Source organism: Monopterus albus, unplaced genomic scaffold, assembly GCF_001952655.1.
Source record: "Monopterus albus unplaced genomic scaffold, M_albus_1.0 scaffold143.1, whole genome shotgun sequence".
NCBI lineage: Eukaryota > Metazoa > Chordata > Actinopteri > Synbranchiformes > Synbranchidae > Monopterus > Monopterus albus.
Genome location: NW_018128023.1, coordinates 1,097,604 through 1,119,870, shown reverse-complemented (window position 1 = coordinate 1,119,870; position 22,267 = coordinate 1,097,604). Strand labels below are relative to the sequence as shown.

General features: G+C 41.8%; 3 protein-coding genes across 4 annotated transcripts in view; 2 read left to right on the top strand and 1 right to left on the bottom strand.

Annotated features, from left to right (window-relative positions):
- The window catches only part of LOC109968171 (acetylcholinesterase collagenic tail peptide), a gene marked incomplete at its 5' end in the record, with an annotated part of 8,900 nt that extends 3,748 nt beyond the window's left edge, over positions 1-5,152 (top strand). Inside the window, 8 exons of the mRNA XM_020614232.1 lie at positions 1,371-1,406; positions 1,484-1,564; positions 2,202-2,298; positions 2,409-2,548; positions 2,666-2,785; positions 3,294-3,423; positions 3,975-4,077; positions 5,063-5,152. Of these exons, the coding sequence (XP_020469888.1) occupies positions 1,371-1,406; positions 1,484-1,564; positions 2,202-2,298; positions 2,409-2,548; positions 2,666-2,785; positions 3,294-3,423; positions 3,975-4,077; positions 5,063-5,132 (777 nt within the window). The remainder of the gene's footprint in view (positions 1-1,370; positions 1,407-1,483; positions 1,565-2,201; positions 2,299-2,408; positions 2,549-2,665; positions 2,786-3,293; positions 3,424-3,974; positions 4,078-5,062) is intronic.
- An 849-nt stretch (positions 5,153-6,001) lies between these two features.
- Positions 6,002-11,998, top strand: LOC109968146 (peptidyl-prolyl cis-trans isomerase FKBP14-like). The gene is made up of 4 exons (XM_020614211.1): positions 6,002-6,287; positions 8,271-8,422; positions 8,937-9,064; positions 11,248-11,998. The coding sequence occupies exons 1-4, from the start codon at positions 6,094-6,096 to the stop codon at positions 11,404-11,406; spliced, it is 633 nt and encodes a 210-aa protein (XP_020469867.1). The 5' UTR covers positions 6,002-6,093; the 3' UTR covers positions 11,407-11,998.
- Positions 11,999-13,383: 1,385 nt separating this feature from the next.
- Positions 13,384-21,918, bottom strand: wipf3 (WAS/WASL interacting protein family member 3). Of its 2 annotated transcripts, none has more exons than XM_020614176.1 (8): positions 21,466-21,918; positions 19,579-19,670; positions 17,426-17,561; positions 16,191-16,319; positions 15,387-16,088; positions 14,513-14,647; positions 13,996-14,100; positions 13,384-13,902 (listed from the first exon to the last, which is right to left on the bottom strand). In XM_020614176.1, the coding sequence occupies exons 2-8, from the start codon at positions 19,651-19,653 to the stop codon at positions 13,862-13,864; spliced, it is 1,323 nt and encodes a 440-aa protein (XP_020469832.1). In that variant the 5' UTR covers positions 19,654-19,670; positions 21,466-21,918; the 3' UTR covers positions 13,384-13,861. The 2 variants fall into 2 exon arrangements, with proteins under 2 accessions (XP_020469832.1, XP_020469833.1); XM_020614177.1 differs by having other exon boundaries at positions 13,996-14,097; positions 21,466-21,917.
- Positions 21,919-22,267: the final 349 nt, after the last annotated feature.

The window sequence follows — 22,267 nt, the reverse complement described above, 5'->3', positions numbered from 1 at the left end:
TTGGAGGTGCTGATTCTCATCCCAGCTGCTTCACACTCGGCTGCAAACCGCCCCAGTGCATGCTGGAGGTCCTGGTTTGATGGCGCCAACAGGACAACGTCATCTGCAAAAAGCAGAGACGAGATCCTGTGGTCCCCAAACCGGACTCCCTCCGGCCCCTGGCTGCACCTAGAAATTCTGTCCATAAAAATAATGAACAGAACCGGTGACAAAGGGCAGCCCTGCCGGAGTCCAACATGCACTGGAAACAAGTCTGACTTACTGCTGGGGATGCGAACCAAGCTCCTGCTCCGGTCGTACAGGGACCGGACGGCCCTTAGCAAAGGGCCCCGGACCCCGTACTCCCGGAGCACCCCCCACAGGGCGCTGCAAGGGACACGGTCAAATGCCTTCTCCAGATCCACGAAACACATGTGGACTGGTTGGGCAAACTCCCATGAATCCTCCGCCACCCTGAAGAGGGTATAGAGCTGGTCCAGTGTTCCACGGCCAGGACGAAAACCGCATTGTTCCTCCTCGAAATATTCTTTCCTCCTCTCTCGAGGAGTAAAGTTCCAGAGCCCCATGGAGGTGAGCCCGACTATATCTAGCTGATACCTCTCAACCTCCTGCACAAGCTCGGGCTCCTTCCCCACCAGTGAGGTGACATTCCATGTCCCCAGGGCTAGTCTCCGTGTCCAGAGATTGGGTCCCCACCCTGGCTCCAGGGTTGGCCCCCGGCTGCGCCATGCCGGGCGACGTCACGTCCTTGATTTTAATCTTAAGGGGCTTTTGAACTGCTCTTAGTCTGACCCGTCACCCAGGACCTGTTTGCCTTGGGAGACCCTACCAGGGACATATAGCCCCCGACAACATAGCTCCTAGGATCACTCGGGTACTCAAACCCCTCCACCACAATAAGGTGGCGGTTCAAGGAGGGGACACATTTACATGTAATATAACAAAAAGGAGAATGTATTGAGTTTGTGCAAACAGCAGGGGGTAGTCTTTTTATGTTCTGTGTTGGGTTATGGTCCAGGGGCAGAGGGGGGGAGGTAATTGACAGCATTCAGCATCCTCACAGCCTAATGGATGAAGCTGTTTTTAAGTCTGGTGGAGTGGGCCTGAAGACTCCGATGCCTTCTCTCTGAAAGCAGGAGTCTGAAGTGGGAGTGTGTTGCGGTGGGAGATGTCATCAGCAATGCTGATGGACCTCATCATTTAATAATGTGGTTATGCTTCTTCAAGAATTGCTTGTAATCCAAAACGATTCATGACACAGTGTTTAAAGTCTTCTTTACATTTCAAACTATTTTAATAAGCTGTAAGCCAGACTGAATTAACACAGAACATTTGAGGACTTTTCTGACATCAGATTCTCATTTTGTCAGGGTTCCACTGGTTTGCCTGGGATGCTTGGTCAGAAGGTAAGAATAATTAAATGGTGTGGACCTTTAAAATTTTGATCAGAAACTAATTGTTCCTGAACTTATTTGCTCCTCAGGGTGATCAGGGACCACATGGGGAGCCAGGGATCCCAGGGAAAAGAGGACCCACTGGGCGACCTGGGAAAAGAGGCAAACAGGTGAGGCCAATAACAAGCAAGAACTAGAATTTCTGCTTTGCGGTTGTATGCCTCTGCCAACCAGTCAAATTCACAGGTATGGGACAGAAGTGAGGTCACTGACCTTGACTTCAGACCACCACATTGTAATCCTACAGTCCAGTAGGACATTTGTGTCAAATTTGAAGGATTTTGCTTAAGGTGTTCCTGAGATATCACGTTCACAAGAATGAGACGAGTGTGAGGTGACAGTGATCTTTGACTGTCAAAATCCAATCAAGTTATCTTTGAGTTCAAGTGGAAACTTGTGCCAAATTTGAAGAAATTCCCTCAAGGTGTTTCTGACATATCAGGTTCACAAAAATCATACAGACAGACTTACAGATGGCCAGAAGAACATAATGCCTCCAGCTGCGACTATTGCTGGTGCAAAGGTATAAAATTATGCAAGGTCTTTGACTTGAGATGTCCACAGGGACTGAAGTATCTTTGGTGTCTTAGATCTTCTCAGTCCACATGTTTAACACCCACATGTTACCCCATGGTTTCCACTATCTGAGCTATGCACAAGCAGCAGCAGCAGCATGCAGGTCACTTTCAGTGTGCCTGTGTGTCTGTCTGTATTCTCTGTTTATGTGATATTGCCTGGTTTGCCCAGGGCATAAAAGGTCAGACTGGAGAACCAGGAGTCATGGGCCCCCCAGGTCCACCAGGTCCAAACGGTCACCCTGGACCACCTGGTCCACCTGCCTCAGGTAACTCAAACACATCACAAACACACATAAACAATCAGCCTCATTTTGCTGTATTGTGGTTGTGTGTGTTACTACCAAATTTATTGTTGTACTCTTACTGTTTCTACCAGGTTTCTACCTAGTAGGAGAAAAAGGCGAGAAGGGTCACTCAGGTCCACCAGGTCACTGCGACTGTGATTCCATTCTTGGAGCCAATAATGCTCCTTTTGGAAGTTACACACAACGGGGTGGCCCCAGTAAAGTCCCTGGAGTAGGGCTTTGTTCCTTAACCATATAACCTTTCAAACCAACTGTACTGTATTTTTATACTAAATCAATCATTGCTCTTCTGTTTTCACTGCCTTCTGTATATACTGTATGTGTGTAGATATTTGTCGTCAACAGTGAAGAAGAGATGGCCCGTCTACGTCTAGACAACACGATAGCATTTAGGAAGGATCAGAGGATGCTGTACTTTAAAGATAAAGATGGATGGAAGTCCATACAGGTAATGACTATTAGAGTTATTGGTGCTGCAGCCTATAATATTATAATATATTATTTGCAGTTCAGAACTATAAAACCTGCCCACATTTGAGAGAGACAATTTGCCTTGGAAAGAGTAGTGTAATAAAATAAAAATAAAAAATTGAGCTTTCCATTTTCTCAGCAGTTGGCATTTGTTACCGCAAGCCGTCATGGAGATGGCTCAGTTATAAAAACAGTACTTGATATACATTATGTTCATGGTTGTAAGAAGAAGACCAGGAGATTTTGTTGAAAGCCCTGGGTAGATGCTAATACATGAACCTTGGGCAAAATTTAGTTGAAAACAGTTTTTAGACATCCACTTACCAGGTTACATAAAACTCCCCCATCTAATTAAGCCAAGTTACTGCTTAAATGCCTCAACATCTTTTTTTCTGCACACCCCCAAACCTGAGCTCACTGTCTCAAAATGTACAGTCCATGAAATGCCAAATCACCACTTGTTTTCTCCTTTACAATTTGGCTAGCCCTTTCAGCCATTCCAGTCCACAGAGAAAGTCCCGGACAGAGTTGGTGTGTGTGGAGATGGGAAGGTGCAGGCCCAGCACGGAGAAGAGTGTGATGATGGGAACCAGATTGTCACAGACGCTTGTCTCAGTGAGTTACATGCCTCTCTCACTTACACACAGCAGAATTTACACTAAGGTAGATGTACAGAAAAAGTGGATGCATTCTACTAATGCAATCAACTGTAAATTGCTTTTAAATGAAGCTAATTTGAGACAACCTTAATACAATTTCTGTAATATACAGTGCACCAAAACTTTAGCTTAGAGTTTATGTTAGTATAAAAAAGAAGAACTACTCTCTGACAGTAAAGCAGGTTAGAGACACCATGCTGTCATATACCCAGTTGTGCACAAAATGCCCTTCAGAGCCACAGTACACCACAGAGACTTAGCCCACAAGGCAGAGGATAAAAGCAGTAAGCACCTTCCCTTGATCTTTCATTAATCTTACCGTCTCTCTTTTTTCCTGCAATCCTCTCACTACTAGCTACTTCAATTAAATTAACAGGGAAATGCTGCACTGGCATCACTGGAGCACACAGGAGTGCCAAAGCAATTAGTAATGTCCTCTCTCTCGCTTGTCTCTCTTGCTCTCCCTTACCACTACACTCTCTCATCTACCTTCCGTCATCACTTTAGACTGTAAGTGGGCCTTCTGTGGAGATGGCTACCGACATGAAGGCATGGAGGAGTGTGACGGAAAGGACTTTGGTTATCAGACCTGCAAATCTTATCTTCCTGGGTATGTTCACAGACTGCTTTCAGGGTGGATACACAAACATTACCATGTCTCTTCACTTAGGTAGTTTGCTACTATAGTCCAGCATTCACAGAGATCATCTGTACTGAGGTAGCACAGTTCAGTTCCTTTGGAATCAGCTGCACATTTCCGCTGTACCCATCTGGGGACTGTAAAGTAACTGTTGTACTGTTACTGTGATTTCTGAAACTATCCAGAGGTGATGGTACACTGTCACTTGCTGAACAATATTTTAGATACAGTAGTTACACCAACTCTGCATATTTTATACTTGTGCTTATAGAAATAGTTGGACATTTTGGGGAATACACATATGCTTTCTTGTTGGGAGTTAAATGAGAGCTAGATCCAATTCCATCCAGCACATAACTGCCTGTAAAATCATAAAATTAAGTTGTAAAAATGTGTTTTTCACACAGTTTAAACAGATATAATGTGTTTAATTAGTGAACTTCAAAGGTGCTTTTCTCTTTAGCCTTGGCCAGATTCATGCTTTACATTCTTTATGCTAAGATAAGCTAATTGCCTCTTGGCTCTAGCATATTGCAAACAGAAATGAGTACTAACTTCTCATCTAATTCTAGCCAAGTATGTAAATAGGATAGTTTTTGGGACACATGTGTGCACTGTAAATATGATGCTGGAGCCAGCAGCAGTGAGTTAGTGCAACTTAGAATAAAGACAACACAAAACAAAATCTATCCCCAGCACAGGGAGTTATGTGCCATACTGTTATCTTGTCCATGTAACTTTTTTGCAGTCTTGAATTAAACTAAATAAAAATGTTGTCGTCCAGCCACATATTTACTGCATAGCCATGACAGTGGTACCAATTTTCTAACTCTTGGCAAGAAAACATAAGAATATTTCCTAAATGTTGACCTACTGCATTACTGCATAAATTGGTAGGATAGTCTGTGTAAATGTAATTATATAATGCAAAAATAATATTCCATGTATTTTGCAGATCCTTTGGGCAGCTCAGATGCACCGACTCTTGTCTCATTGATTCCACTGGCTGCAAATACTTTACCTGAACTGAATAGTAAAAAAAAAATTGGCCACATTGCAACTTGGAAATCTCTGTTTCTGATTGTGGGGTTCATACTGTAGATTTCTACTGAAGTCTCACCCCTGAAAAAAATAACTGATGGACTAATAGAAAGAGTGCAAAGGGGATCTCTTGTGCCTGCTCTGAGCCATGAAAAGTTATGAGAGTCAGCGCTGAATGGATTTCTTTAATTGACCTCAGGGAGCAGCTCCCTGTTACTGTTACACACCACTGGCTGTAGTACTGTTCTGGACACTGGGGAGGGTGAGAATCTTTTAACTATTAAATGACTGTATTATGTGCAATAGTTACAATGTGTATGACTTGCTGACTGTTACTGCAAAAATAAGCTGTGTTCTGACTTCTTTTGTAACAAGAGAGAAGAACTTGTCTTTCCTGTACTGTAGTATGCAAATCAAGTGTAAATGTGTTATTTTGTGCAATGTATTAGAAAACATTTTTGAAGTGCAATGCTGTGATATTGCATGTAAATGTGTATGAGTGCACTGCAGGCTGCTTTAACCCCTTCTGTAACTGTACTCGCCAAAGTGTGGTCCTTTAGAAATGAATGTCCAAATAATATGACCAACAGAAACAAAAAAAGAGTAGCAGGATTTTGTAACAGCATGAAGAACTTGCTCAGTTACATGAAAATTACCCCAAAATAAATTCAGTAAAAGGTGTATAACTAATCATCTGTCTGCATGACTTTAAATGTCAAACACTGTAAACGAATAAAGATTTGTTCTACAGTCGAGTCCTACTTCAACAGACACAAGAGGGGATTGTGAGAGTGCGATTGGAGGCGGGGTTTATGGGGGGAATCAACCAATCGGAAGAACACTTTCTGCAACAACTTGTATGATGAAACGTCACTGCCACGTAGAGGGCCATCTGAACGTTTGTTGAAACTTTGTCCGTAGGTTTAGCCTTGTGTTTTCTCTAAAATGCTGCTGTCTGTGCTGAGCTGGCTTTGCTCGTCCCTGTTTGTGTGTGTCCGCGGAGGAGCGCTGCCTGAAGCTGAGGTGGACATAGAGGTGCTGCACAGACCTTTTCTTTGTCACCGGAAATCGAAGTATGGAGACATTCTGCTGGTGCATCATGAGGGATACTTAGAAAATGGGACAATGTTTCACAGCAGGTACGTTTCATGTCTGACAAGAGGGCTTCCCCCATTTCTTCTGGTTGCTTACACGTAACGGAGGATATTTTAATTCAACGAGGCCTATTTAGACTGCACGTCATTGCTGCAAGGTCTACTGTTCCATTTTAGTCATTTTATTTGCATTTCATATCGCTGCGTATATAGTCACCTTGTAAAGCTTCTGTGGGTTAAAAAGAAAAAAAAAAACTTCCTCTCTAGCTTTAATCCATGGACGGATAATGACACAGTGGTGCCCTGGGCATAGACATGTAAAGGGATCCCCACCCTTCAACATAGAAGCAAGACATCCAGACTAAAAGATACACGTTTGTTTATGGCCATTTTTCTATTTTTATGAATATGTTAATTTCCCTGTAGTCATTTTGTATCGTTGTGTAGTTTAGTGTCTTTTAGCTGATGTTTTGTGTATCTTTGGGGACATTCTTGCATCTCTCTGTGGTCTTATGTCTCTCTGTTTTATTATGCTTGTCATTGTAGGTCCTGTTTTGGTTGTTTTGGCTCTCCTTGCAGATGCTTTGTGTCCTCTTGAGGACATTTGGAATCTTGTAAATATTTTTGTATTTCTTGTGGTTGTTTTGTGTTTCATTTTGGCAATTTTTGTCGTGTTCTGGAATATTTTGCAGGCAATCTTCAGGGTTTCCCAGACCCCTAGGGCTGATGGGCCTGTGTCCACTAGGCCTGATCAGTAATCCATCCATGCTTTAAGCTTAACAAGGAAAGCTCAGTTCCCCCTCACTCTGTTGCACATAAAACAGAAACTATTGGTGTGTCTAAGGTTCTACAGATAAATTAGAAAATGTTTCTGATTTAGAACTGATCCTTGATAGATTATGATTGACGGGAGAACTGTGAGAAACCTTTAAGTATGAAGTCTTCAAAGTTCAAAGTGTTTATTTGTCATATGCACAGTTAAGAAACATGTTTCCCTGTACAATGAAATTCTTACTTTACCGTCCACATGAATGCCACAAAATACAAATGAAATATAAAGTAGATAAATAAGTAACACAAAATCTAAGGCACTTAAAGCAGCAAATGCAGCAATATAATAAAACAATATATAATAAGAGAATGTATGCTGCATGGGAGCAGCATGTGCAGCAGTCAACAGTCAATGTGCAATTATGCATGTGCAAACTGAGAATGTAAACAGTACAACATGTATTTCCTGGTAATAAACTCCTCAGCTGTTTAGGAGTCTGATGGCAGAGGGAAAGAAAGAGTTTTTCAGTCTAGTGGTCCTACATTTCACACTTCTGAACCTCCGGCCAGAGGGTAGGGAGGTGAACAGTCCGTGATGGGGGTGGGTGGGATCTTTGAGGATGGAGGCAGCCTTCCTATGCACCCTGCAATGGTAAATGCTCTGCAGAGAGGACAGTGGGGTCCTGGTGATCTTCTCCACCGTCTTTACTACTCTCTGCAGGCCCTCCTCAGCCTCCTCAGGAAGTACAGCTGCCGCTGGGCCTTCTTGACCAGCTGTGTGGTGTTGAGTGTCCAAGTGAGGTCCTCACTGATGTGGACGCCCAGGTATCTGAAGCTGCTCACCGTCTCCACTTCGAGCCCCCGGATGAACAGTGGCTGATGAGATCTCCTCTCCTTCCTCATGTCCACTATCATCTCCTTCGTCTTGACTTTACAGCTCACTTCATGTTAGAATGCTGATTCTCTTCTGCTCACAACTCATAAATAAAAATAATTCATAAATATATTAACAGAGTGAAACATCTCTATCAGTATTTAATCCCCTAAAAACATCTCACCATACAATTTTCAGTATTATTACTGTATATCCAGGACATCTCTTTAAACAGTATTTGATGTCATAAGGTTTACATCACATAAAATGAGTGCATATTCTTTGCATTGCAAGTACATCCAGATGTAACCGTAGCAAAGAGGCTTCACTGTTACTACCTCTAAAGTGTGTCTGACAGATTGTCACTCCACTGTCTCTGCCAGCCGAACTCATGGTGACAAACAGCCAGTATGGTTTACACTGGGCATCAGAGAAGTGATCAAAGGCTGGGACAAAGGTCTGCAGGACATGTGCTCTGGAGAGAAGAGGAAACTCATCATACCTCCAGCCCTGGCCTATGGGAAGGAAGGGAAAGGTATTGTAGCTTTGTCTGTATGTATGCATGCTGTTAAACAGTTACACTGCTCTCTTCTTAGAAATGCATGTCGTTTTACCTAATGCACAGTGTTATTTATTAGCATGTTTGTATGTAAAACTGTCTTGTTTTAAAGGCTTTCTAGGAGTCCAACACTGAATGAAGGTTTCGTTCAGTGATATTAATCTAAATGTTCTCAACATGGAGCATGTGAACAATACTATGGTTTCCCCTGGTAAGCACACACAACCTGGTAACACATTCTGTATCTGTTCTGTGTCTAACTAACCATAGTTATGAAAAGAAAATCCTGACTGACTTTGTAAGACTAATAACGTATCTAAAGTTTGCTTCTCATTCACATTGTTCTCAGTCATTTACTCACAGTTCAATTCATAATGCCTTGCCACCTTTTCTGCAGCACTAACCAAACCTACTGTTTTTCTAATGAAGAAGCAGATAGCTAGTGTGAGTTTTAGGTAATCGCATGCACTGTGGTGTTTTCTGTGTTCAGGTAAGATCCCACCTGAAAGCACGCTGACCTTCATTATTGAGGTGGTTGAGATCAGAAATGGACCGAGGTCACATGAGTCCTTCCAAGAGATGGACCTCAATGATGACTGGAGGCTCTCCAAAGATGAGGTGAAGACAAGGATGGTGTTTGCTTATGTCTTGCCCAGGAAATATTTTTACTTTAAAAACAGATCAGTGAGCCACCTTTTTTCTAAGTGAATGACTACATTCACATTAACCAGGTTACAATCGGCTTTCTTGTGTATGATGATTTCTTAACCGTCATGTAAACGGGAAGCCTGGTTTCCGTAATCAGGGTAGAGGATTAGGGAAACCTGATTTCCTAGGAGCACATGTATATTGGGATTTTTGGGTAACCTGATTACTGCCGTGCATGTACAGTGCCTTGCGAAAGTATTCGGCCCCCTTGAACTTTGCGACCTTTTGCCACATTTCAGGCTTCAAACATAAAGATATAAAACTGTAATTTTTTGTGAAGAATCAACAACAAGTGGGACACAATCATGAAGTGGAACGAAATTTATTGGATATTTCAAACGTTTTTAACAAATAAAAAACTGAAAAATTGGGCGTGCAAAATTATTCAGCCCCCTTAAGTTAATACTTTGTAGCGGCCAACACAAACTAGACTTTTTCAGTAATTTGTTGCTTTGCTTTCCTTCATCAAAAGGACCTAAACAATTGTTAACCTCAGCTCGAAAATGATTTTCAGAACTCAAAGATCTCCGGTACAGCCTAACACTAAACAATTCCTCATGATCTGCCTCTGCAGGGGTACTAATGCCATCGGAGCCACACTGTATAAAACAAATACATGAAACGATCGATTTAATTCATGTAGACTGATGAATGCACTTTTGACTGTTTTGGCATTTTGTGATGTGACTTTGTGGTGTTGGGTGCCTTTAATCCTTGTGTATTTCATCTCACTCCAACAGTGTGTGAATACATTTTATATACTTCTGTTTGCAGGAGTGTGTGTGTGTGACAGACAAATAACATATGTACAATAGGTCAGAACAAAACTATCTGCCCAGTTAATGTAATTGTAATATGATCGTTAAATTGGCTCATGGATAGATGTTAAAACGAACCACCCTGTTGTTTATCTGTATTCAATGGCCCGTGAGTCAAAATTCACACCTAAAGTCATTCAAATGAATCATCATTAGCGTGGAAGGAAAATACTTAAACAAGTCTCACTCATCCACTAACATGAATTAGCGAATTGCGTGTTTGCTTAACTGCAACTAACAAAACGAGGATGTAGGTAAATATTGAAATTCCCTTCGATTGGTGGCCAGTCTGTAAAGCACCGGGTGAGCAGGCGCTCCCTATTGATGAGCTTCAGCTAATCCATCGCATTTCCCTGTAAATAGCTTTCTGCATGAGAAAGAGACCCCCCCCCCCCCCCCATCCAGGTGTTAGAATGGCCAAGTCAAAGTCCAGACCTGAATCCAATCGTGAATCTGTGGAAAGAACTGAAAACTGCTGTTCACAAACGCTCTCTATCCAACCTCACTGAGCTCGAGCTGTTTTGCAAGGCGGAATGGGCAAAAATTTCAGTCTCTTGATGTGCAAAACTGATAGAGACATACCCCAAGTGACTTACAGCTGTAATCGCAGCAAAAGGTGGCGCTACAAAGTATTAACTTAAGGGGGCTGAATAATTTTGCACGCCCAATTTTTCAGTTTTTTATTTGTTAAAAACGTTTGAAATATCCAATAAATTTCGTTCCACTTCATGATTGTGTCCCACTTGTTGTTGATTCTTCACAAAAAATTACAGTTTTATATCTTTATGTTTGAAGCCTGAAATGTGGCAAAAGGTCGCAAAGTTCAAGGGGGCCGAATACTTTCGCAAGGCACTGTAAATGCATTATCTGATATCTGCTGTAACCTGATTTCTTAAGTGCATTTAAGTGCAGTCATTGATTCTGTATTTGAGCCACTGGTTCCACCTGCAATTAAAGGCCTTGACCAATGGCAAAGTTCACTTAAGATGGCAACTCTTTGTGATAAAGGCCACAGATAATTATGGTTTTAATTTTTAATGAATTTGTAGAAGTTTCTAAAACATGTTTTTACTTTTATTATTATGGGTTATTGAGTGTAGGCTGACAGTAAAAATGTCAATTTTATCCATTTAAAATTAAACCTACAACAAAATGTGCAAAAAGTGAAAGGGTCTGAATGTTTTCTGAAGTGATGTATACATATATTGTCACAACTTTTTTTTTTTTGGAACACCTTCAGTCTTACTCATGTCTCACTCTCACTGTATCTGCCAGGTGAAAGAATACCTGAGGAAGGAATTTGAGCGTCACGGCTACCCTCCCAATGACACTCTACATGAGAACATGGTAAAAGATATTTTTGCCAAAGAGGATGAAAACAAAGATGGCTTTATATCCTCCAGAGAGTTCACTTACAAACACGATGAACTGTAAAGTCTCTCCCAGTTTCACAGCTCATTCATTTGTCCAGCTTTCATGAGATCACATTTGAGGTTCAAGTTTTATTTCAAGATTTCTCTCAGGTTCCATTAAAGTATTTCAGTTTTATAGAAGTACTGTGTTTTGTGTGACACTTAACCCATCCTGTGTGAAGCTGTGTCCAGTGGGCTTTGAGCCAGAGTCCCTTGTGTGTTTACTTATTTTTAAATGTTAGTAGAATATCTGTGGTAACAGAGAAAGAGCTACAGTACTTGTTAATAAATATCTCTATGAAATTCCCCTTAAGGGAAGTACAGCTTGGTTTCTTTATGAAATATTACTAGTTATATGCAATTTAACTTGTAAGTCCGCTTTAAAAGAAAACTTTAACATTTCCTGTATGGTAAGCAAATTAGTCCCGTTACGACTGGTCATTTTCTGTATAGTCCATGTGGTCGAAACTATTTAAATCAGGCTTATGTCTTTGTATTTAGTCATGAAAATGTGAACCTTTTATCTATTAAACAGTAAACTGGGGGTATAATGGCTTTTTTACATTAAATGACTTATCAGAACAAGTCAAGCAGCTCTGTTGTATAAGCCAGCATACATAGTACAGAGCCATGGCACAGGTAACCTTGAATGGAGTTACTAGTGTTATTAGAGACAACGTTGGGAAAGTTACTTTTGAAATGCAATAGGATACAGATTATTACTTACCCTGTTAAAAATGTAATATGTAACTAGTTTATTACTTCAACTGAAAAGTCAAATATGCAGCCCACTGGACAAGTAATAAGCATAGTGCATATTTAGTTAATTGCATCTTGAACACACATTACTAATATGGTGGGACAGGAGGTTCTTTATTTTATGTAAGTGCATGTGGTTGCATTAGCACCATCATGGCCTTGGCGTAAGCACTAAAATTTGTCCTAGTGGCTTTGCTGAACAACGACGTCTGGAAATATGCCAAGAGAAGGCATTCGTGCATGGCAAAAAGATGAAAAGCAACAGAATGTACATTCTAAACTTTTAACCGAAAAGAATATATCCGAATGTAACCCTGTTGTAATCACCAAAATTTTGTTTAGTAACAGTAATTTAATTACACATTTGTTCTCAGTAACATAACTGATTACAATTACATTTAATTAAGTTATTCCCCTGCACTAACTAGAGATACTTGTTTTTGACAAGTCAGAGTTTCTGTGAGGAAGGTGCATTATAATTCTGTCTGCAAGATACATTCCAGAGATGAGTCAAGGACAAAGGAGATAAACTGTACCTGTTATTTTTTAGACATGTCATAAACCAGCAAATGTTCCCACAGTGCAGACCAGAATCTCAGCTGTCCTTCCTGTTTCTGTAGCTTTGGGGTGGACTTTCATTCATGTAAACACATCAAGAATAAACTCATCATGCAAATAGCTGCACTGATTTGAGGAGATATGTAGATTAGTTTAAGTTTTAAAACCAACATGATCAATAGTGGTTATGTAAACCTTTTTAAACAAAATTCTTTGGTTTATTTGGTGGTGACACCTTGTAATACTTTACACATTGAACCAGCAGGTGGCACTGTCCTCCTGGTGTTAGTATTGGTTACTACAGTGTGTGAAATGAAATGGTACAGTATATCTCACTCATTATGGATTCATGAAGTTGTATAACATAAAACAGCTGCATTTCCATAATCCTCAATGTCATTTTTACATGACATTTTTTAAAGATATTTTTATAGATTATTTTAGTACTTAAAAAAAAAAAAAAAAACACAAACTCACATACCTTCTGTGCAAGTCAACGGTTACCAAAAATTCACCCGGAACCTCATTTTCACATTGGGTTTTAAATTGGAATTTGGCTTACTTGTTGTAAACCAACCAAACAACAATCTCCCCCTGTTGGTGGCCATCGAATTTAGAAAACAAAGAAAAACTTTGTGAGATGATTGTCTTCTGCAATTTGTAAAAGGTAGCATTATCGGAGCATGTTGTCAGGCATTTATTCAGCAATCCTGGCTCTTAAGGAGCATCTACTATGCATCAGCTGTTGTTGGAACACAGTTTGCCCACATGTGACTTGATCTCCTGCAAACTGTTTAAGAATATCTCAGGCTTAGAAAAAGACTTGTAAGCACTTTGTGTACAGCAGGATGGATGAATACATCATAAAAGTCTCAGAGATTAAATATTCTATACTGTGTGCAGATACTGAAATGAAAAGACTTTAAAAACAACTACTGGATGACACTGTCCTAGGAGTGTATGTCTGTGGCTGGTGAGGATGAGCAGGGAGAGGCCTCCTCCTCACACACATTCAAAACATTCCAGACTGGACTATACACACACTAAATACAAGACAGGCACACAGAGAACTTGCATTCAAATAAATTCATGGCAGAGGAGGAGAAGCATCATCTTTTTTGCTTTTTGTGGAAGGATGAAGAACAGGGTGAGGCCTTTACTCATCTGAGGTGTGTCCTGATCTCATGTGGTTTGGGGTTCACTGTAAGAAAAGAGAAGGGAGAACAAGACAACTCAGCAGAGAAAACTTGAAGTCACAGGCAAAGCTGAGAAACAGAGCGTATGGTGCTGCTACCTTTGTTTTCTTTGCTGGGGTATATTCGAGGGAAAGGCTTGAATTCATCAGGAGGGGGTAAATCTTCAATAGGGTGGAACTGAAATTTGGATTCAAAATCATCTGCTGAGGTAGAGTGAAAATGCAGTTAGATGCTACCATTTCTCACATTTTCAAATACGTACAAAGTTATTCAAGTTCAGCTTCTATCAAAGGCCCCCAAAAATGTCATTTGAAAAATATCCTCAGCTTTATTCCCACTAAACATCAACCCTTCTTGCTCCTTCCCCGTTTCTTCCTTTAACATGGTTGGATGGATCTGTAAAATCATAGAAATTAGACTGCTCCCATCCTAATCAAAGTGATGAACATGTAGTGGTGATCTGGGACGTGCTTATTCTACCATATCTTATCCTAGTGCTGCTCTTATTTCAAATCACTCTGAACATAAACTAAAGTATAAGTATACTCCAGTTATACTAAGTCTGAACTAAATGTCTTAATTGTAAAATGACAATTGCACAATATCAAGTCTCACCTAGGCTGTGTAGGTGTCCATTCCTGACAATGGATGGGGGCAGTGGAGGTGGTGGAGGGGGAGGAATGCGGGTGGACAACTCTGTGTTGGGGGAACGTGCCGGAGGAGCTGGAGGAGGAGCTAGCCGGCCCATACCTGTTAGCATGGGTGATAAGGGGAGTCAGAACTGATAACAGTAGTGCATCCAAATTCTGTATTTTATTTTGTAATAGCCACTGAAACAGGCAAGGCCACATTTTTTTCCCTTTGAGAGAAAACATTTATGTAGTTTTAGAAAAACAGAATTACATAGCACATTCTGCAGGCTTTCTCTGCAACAGCTGCTACAGTACTCAAGAGAAGAGTAGAGTAGAGTAGAGTAGAGTAGAGTAGAGTAGAGTTGAGTAGAGTAGAGTAGGTACTTTATTGATCCCACAGTGGGGAAATTTCTGTGTACCAGAGAACAACCAACATAACACCATAAGAACAGAACTTCATAGAAACACGGGAAAGAACACAACGAGGACACAGCTGCTGTAACTTGCTGCCACTCCGCGTGACGCATGCGTACCTAAGTATGTAGTAACAAAGAACACTTAGTCTTAAAATAAAAAGTTACATAAAGGCAACAGAGCATTAGAACTGATACACACAAGTAAAACCTGCTCCTGCTATTTTTTCTGTATATCTAAGTGGGTGACAAATTAAATGAAAAAAAAAAAATGCATAAATTAGTGGTCGCTTCCAGGATGACAGTGCCCCCATCCATAAGGCATGAGGGGTCACTGAATGGTTTGATAACTATAAAACTGATGTGAATCATATGCTTTGGCCTTTCTATGTCTACCGTCATACAGAAAAGTTAGTGGCAAGACAAAGAGACATGTTCACCCACCTGCACTCCTGGGCACAGCAGGTGGACGCCGAGTGGGGGCTGTACAAGGGTATGATGGTGGCAGGGAGCGCATGGCTGGGGAGGGTACTGGTGCCATCTTGGGGAGAGGTGGAGGGAGGGTGGATGGGCAGGTGGGGCTGAAAGAAGCTGGAAGAGGGGGAGGAGGAGGTCCCAGAGGGCTGTCCCTCTGGATGGTGAACCTAAAAGGTTCAGAATGGACTGCAGAGGGTGGTGGAGGGTAGAAGCACCCTGAGGAGCGGTCCCCTGGGACAGCAGAGGGAAGCTGAAAAGGTGGAGGTGGAGGTGGAGGAAGAGGTGGGGTAGAGGGGTGGGAGATGGTGGTGTGAAGGGAGTGCTGGATGGGGAGCCAGGTGGGCTTGGTGATCTGGGATGGAGGTGGAGGAGGAGGGCAGGAGGGGAGAGGCGGAGGTCTGTTGGCCGGCCGGTCCTGGAAGGCTTGAGGTGGGGGAGCTGGGGGGGGAGCAGAGGGAGGGGCAGGAGGAGGAGAGGGTGCGGGGAAAGGAGGTGGGTTCTTGGTGACATAAGAAGGGGAGGGAGGAGCAGAGGAGGAAGACACGGGTGGACAAGGAATGGAGCGTCGGCGTTCCACTGTCGGGGGATGCTCAGGGCCGCTGCTTGAGTCAACTGACGTGGGTGGGTTCCACAGTGGCTTCAGGGAGGCTGATGAGCTCGATCGTGTCACTTTAACATGCACACACAAATGAAGAGGAGACATCTGGACGGTCAAAATAATCAGAGAAGGTTACTGAAAAACCATAGGCCTTGTAAGACATTTTTACCAACCTGTGGTCTTGACTGCTAAGTCTCTTTGTCCTATAGGCCTAAGAGTGGGGAACCCTCTGGCAAAGAGCCCGCCCAAACCCTGAGAAGCACCAACACTGCTGGATACATCACCAGTGTTAGCCTTGGGCTCTGGAAACCAAACACAATTACAATTATTTTTCAAAATAGGGGCATCGGCGGGCATTTAATCATTGCTGATTTTTTGTTTCATTTTCAGTATGCATTTCATTGACTGAAGAATTCATTCATATAGATTAATTCATTCATATATTTGTTAACTGTTTCATGTCTGTTGTGAATTTAGTTTCATGATTGTGCAAATGTTGGTCTTCAAGACAATAAAGGATCTCAAACTAAGGTTTCAGGCAGGAATGAGTCAAGTTTGCACCGCCTAAAGCACACAACAAAACAGAGCTGTATATTTCAACTGCCCTTTCTCCATATATGTAACTAACATTGCTACCAAAACTGCTACGTACTGGTCAACAGGTACCATAGACCCCTCTATACAAGTTTCCAACTGCATAAGCAAAGTCATTGACTATTTCAATACACATATCCATTTAACGTTTTATAATACAGTGGTCACCCATGTGTCAGCTTTCTGGTGTGTCAATGTGTGGAGATAAAAGTAAAACAACACAGTTTCTTCTATTTCAATGAAAATTATGTGAAGCATTTACAACTATTTTTCTATCTTAATTTCCATTTTAATGTCATAGTTTACACTTGAATTTCAGTTTTAAGGTTATTATACCCAGTGGACACAGAATTGAAAGTACTGTCCATTAAACATTTAAAAATACAAAAACTATTACTTTTCTTTAAACTGAACATATTACAGAACCTTCTTGTAGATCTACTAGGGGTACAATGTGTCTCATAAATTCTGTTTGCTGCTGTACAGTGTAGTCTAACTTCATCTTCTGCCTGCTTCCTTATCTTCTATGGCATGCTTCCTGATCTGTGTACTGGACTGTATGTTTGTGTGCGTTCACTTATAGCCCTGAGAGACACAGCATGCAACATTATTTTCTTTCACTCTCTTCTTACTTGCAGCACATTTTTTATTCTATTCAATAAAGTGGCATCTCAACATACAAACAGCTACTGAGAAACCCTCAATGCTCTATGACAATGGATGAGTTAGTGGTAGCATGTGTAGCTAGCAGCATGTGAGTGCCATTTAGCATCAGAACAGTGTGTGTATATGTGTTGGCAGGTTGATAACTTACTATCGACGACAGGGGCACTGCGGTCATTGACCTGTGTGACTTTCCTGAGTCTAGTTCCTTTCTGGATGTCAGCCAACAAAGCATTCCTTCCACCTCCTCCTCCACCAGACTGGAGTTTAGGAGGCTCTGACGGACACTGACACATGCAGTGGAAAAAAAAAAAAAAAAGAAAAAAAAAAGAGCTTTTATATAACTGACCATGTTCACATACTATATACTTATATAACATCTTTATAACCCACCAGAGCCACCATTAATTGGTTAAAAAGGTCACCAACTATTCTGACAATGATCAATTGCTGAAGTAATTTATCAGGTAAGAATTTCAAACATTTGCTGATAGCTTCTCAAATGTACAGATTTGCTACTTTTTTCCATTTATTATGGTTACAAAACAAGAAATTTGAAGATGTTGGTAAATTTGGTGGACTGCAAAATGATAAGACTTCACTGATCCTTGGTGGGAAACTCACAAACTGCCCACCAGTAATTCAAATTGTAAGTATGCTCCACCTTTACCAGCTGCAGCAAGTGCCCATGGCAGGCTCATTTCCAGCCATTTAATTATTTCAGAATGATAAAACCCGAGAGCCTCCTCCTGAAAACAAGAGGAGAGCTCATGAGTGCACACAACTTCTGCTGCCAGTGTTATGTCAAAATCTGTTTCCTTATTGAGATGTGGTTTTCTCTAACCTGAATCCTAGCATTATCCTAACCACAACCACTGAGGGGGTCACTACATGAAACCGAGTTTTGAACAGGGGAAACACAAATCAACGGGGAACACTTTGAACATAAGACTAGTCAGGAAGCCAGGATAACACGTAAAAAAAACCCCAGACAAATAAGCTACGTTTTCGACAATGACAATACCTCAAATCCTACCTGACATGCTCGAGCCAGAATATGAAAGTGGACAGCACGATGAACCGCAATAGTTAGAATTCCCCCTCCATAGATAGGTAAACAACAGTATATGTACCCATGAAAAGAGATGTGCAACACTCTAAACAAAGTGGGTAATTGAGAAACCCCATATTTTAACTGGCATGATGCAGGCATAGTGACTTCTCCAGCCCTACAACAATTCTCTCTACAGAAACAACACATTAACAGACATGCAACGTGTTTTTTTTTTTTTTTTACTTACTGTTGCATCCCACAGAACAGTGGAAACATCACTCCCTTTCAAGAAGCTCCAAGATCAGTAAATCCAACTGGTGCATCTTACCCCTTAAATCCCTTGCATTACTGGCAACCAAATACACCCCCAAAGTAGTGAAATTAATTCCAACAGGTGGTGTAGCACCGACAGTAACATCATGGGTCGTTACAATCCTCTCACCAATGCACAACACATCACATCCAGCAGACACACTGACCTCAAGCAGTCAAAACAAACAGGTACAATGCTCTGGGGGAATCCAGCCTTGGTGAGCTGATCATTCACTGCCCCAGGGTTCTTCACAGGCTGGCTGCTTGTAGGTTAGGCTCAATCAGGTAAAACAGTGTAGTGTACAGGAACACTCCGGGACATGCAGTAACCTCAGGCCTTGTATTTTTATCCACATCCTCTGGTCACAGTGCAGCAGGAGGTAAAATACAATATCTCCACAAAACCATGTGCAGTCAAAAAATTCTACTTTTACAATGGCACCGGTGGAGGTCAGGCAAGCTCACACGAACGTGCCACTGCTTGGAGATTATGACTATTCAAGAAAACCCTTAAACTATCACATAAGGCCCTTGGAAAAAAAGGTGTTGTGAGCGAGAGTTAGCAAGGCTTGTATAAACCGAGTTGCTTCTGCATAGAAGTACTAGAACATACTGTACATTGGGGAGAACTGTGACCTCAGAGTATTGCTGTATCCAGGAGCTAAGCTGTGTGTCTGCTTTGTGGCCTTGTTTGCTAGCAGTGACAACTCACTTAACATGAGGACACTGTGAGCCTGCTGTGGAAACATAACACTCCTGTGCTACTGAGAGTCTGCCGTCTGCCCTACTCTGCCTGTGTGTATGTGCACTACCTCAATCAATAATGCAAATAAGCTCCAGGTGCTTGGTTGATGGTGAATGAGAAGGACGCAAGGGAGTGTTTACAATTGCATGAGAGAGAGTTAGAGAAAGACAGAGAGAGAAACACACAGCATTACCTGTGGCAGGGCAGCACTGGGTGGTGGTGGGAGTGGAGGGGGTGCTGGAGGAGGGGGAGGAGGTGGGATTGGCATGCTGAGGCCTTGGATACCTGCAGAAGACAATGCACACCTTGTACCTGGAAAGAAACTCAGTCACCATCCTATTCATGCAGTGCAGCTGCTGATCAGCTTCTAGGATTCTGTTCTTCCTCCAGAAGCTGCTACTGTGTAAAGGGGCAGATTTGATGACCTCCTACTCTCTTCCCTACATAGGAAGTGCTTTCACCAGAACACAGTGCAAAACAGGAAACAGCAAGCGCTCCATCCTCTACAGAAAAATCACCCCCACCCCTATCCTTCTCTTCTTCCCACAATGCCCTGTGGCAGGACTTTAGAGAGAAACAATGGAGAGTGTTGTGTGAAAAGTAATGGACCCCTACTCTAAGTGCTCACTGCAGTAACTGAATGGAAAACAATTTAAGGAAATCCCAAAGCAAGATGCTACAGCATGCAAACACATTGTTCTGTTTTCCTGACATGTAACTATGTACAGTATCTCTTTTAGGGACACTGGTTCAGTTCTCAAAGTGATAAGCACCAGTGTCCACAAGTGAAACTTTCCAGGAACAGCACATATCCAAGATTTTGTTATCACACTTCAATCTCAATTTGTTGTTGGCAACTCTGCAGTCACAGTCACTGAGACCTCCACCCAATGTCTTGACACCATAAATTCTTGATAAGCCATTTTCCATTACTGTGAATGACTGAAAACAGCCTGGGGTTTGTGTACAGTACATTCAGCTCTCAGTGGACTTTGCGTGCTCTTCCTAAGCAATTTAATAAGACAGAACAGAACCTGTTTTTGTTGAATCTCTATGCATCTCTCCCTCTTATCTTTGTGTACTGTGTGTAAAGTCTGTGTTGTGTTCCCTCTATCCAGCTGGCACACTGTCCTCTGGTGCTATTTCTATTTTCATATCTGTGTCAAGCAGCTTCTGTGACACTGCCAGGGTGGAACTTTAAAGGGGGTCAAGCTGGACGCTCTTGTAGAACAGGTGGGGCACTGGGTGGAACTGCCCCTCTCTCACACCAGCTTTTTTTTTTTTTTACCTCCGTCCTGTTCCTCGTGAAGCAAAGGAGGTCTGAAGTGACACAGACTGGAGCCGCCAGCTGTTACTAGGATTCTCACTCTTGACACACACTGACACAAAAATGTCAAAGACATGTAAAAAGATTGTTTACATGACAATAGAGTCAAAAATGCAGCACTACTACTCCCAAATCCCCCACGAATATTTAGATTTCCACTTTGGTGTTTTTTAATCTGCTGTAATTGACCCCCAGCAAACTGTTTTATGTCTTTGTTTGATGATAGAGTTTTGTTTTTTTTTTAGTAAACAAAATACTTTAATCATACAAGTAACACATAAAACATATTATTCTCCTTTGGTTTGGTTTTCATTTTTGCCACATTCATCAAATTGCCAAACGCAACGGGAAACAAATATTTTAAGAAAAATATGGTTGAGTTTTGAATTGTACACAAGAGTTAAAAGCAATCTGTTTATATTTTTGCCTTGCATAATTTTTGCTTGTTAAATGACGTGGCTGTGGTTTGTATTTTGTCCTCATAAGTAGGCTATAGGAACTAAACTCCATCTCGTCCACTGTAACATAAAAGCTGTGAAATAAGGCCAGGTTCACCTGATTAGCTGTGAATAACATGAGGTGCTTTAATAGCACAACTCATCTACCGTAAACAATTCCTAGGATGTCTGTCTGCCCCCTCACACCTTTCATGACACAGTTTTGTAGGAATATGACCATCTGGCATACAGAAGTGTGCATTAATAATAGACAGCAGCAAGTAGTAAATTAGACCATAGTAAGTCCTTGTCTTACCTTCAAGAAATATCCCAACAATCCACCTGTCTGCACGGAAATCTTCAGTGAAGTGGGGCGCTGCAGACTGGTCTCATGGTGCCGCCTCACACCGTGCCAGTGAAAATGTTCCCAAGTTATTTTTGGTTAAATGAGGCCACCGCTTATCGAGCGTTTGAGCAGTCAGTGACTAAACCTTGGGGAGATCCTGTAAATACTTCAGAAAAGTTGCAGAAATCCTTCAGTGTCCATACAGGGGCGCTGATAGCGCGACACGGTGGTCCTGCACAACGGCCTCTTTATAGCTCGGGCTGTTTACGGTATATTCCCCCTATAAGCGCACTGCAGGACGCGCGCACAGTGCAAGGCCACACATTACCGCCCCACTCTGAACACGGGACCAATGGACAAGGCCAATGGACAAGGAGAGGCAGGGCACTTAGCTCGGTGTCAGCGTCGTGCTGAAGGTCCCAAGAAACAATATGTGTACTCTCCGTTCAATCCCAATCCGTTATGGAATGGGAAACTGGGTAATGAAAAAGTGTTCATCTTCCATTTGTCACTTCCAAATACATAAAGCAAATAAGGAAAACGCCCATTTGCCATATATGTACCTGACAAAATAAGCTTATTAAAATCTTTTCTTATTAAAATCAAACTTTTGAACGATAAAAGTAGAGCTGTGTGGTTAATGTCCTCCTTTTCCTTTTTCTGTTTTCATGTGAAAATAGTCAAAACTGACGCCTAAGCGAAGCTTGGTATTTTCACAGTAAAAGCTCCGTTGTGTCTATTGAACAATCCAGCAGAATCTCCACCGACTGCA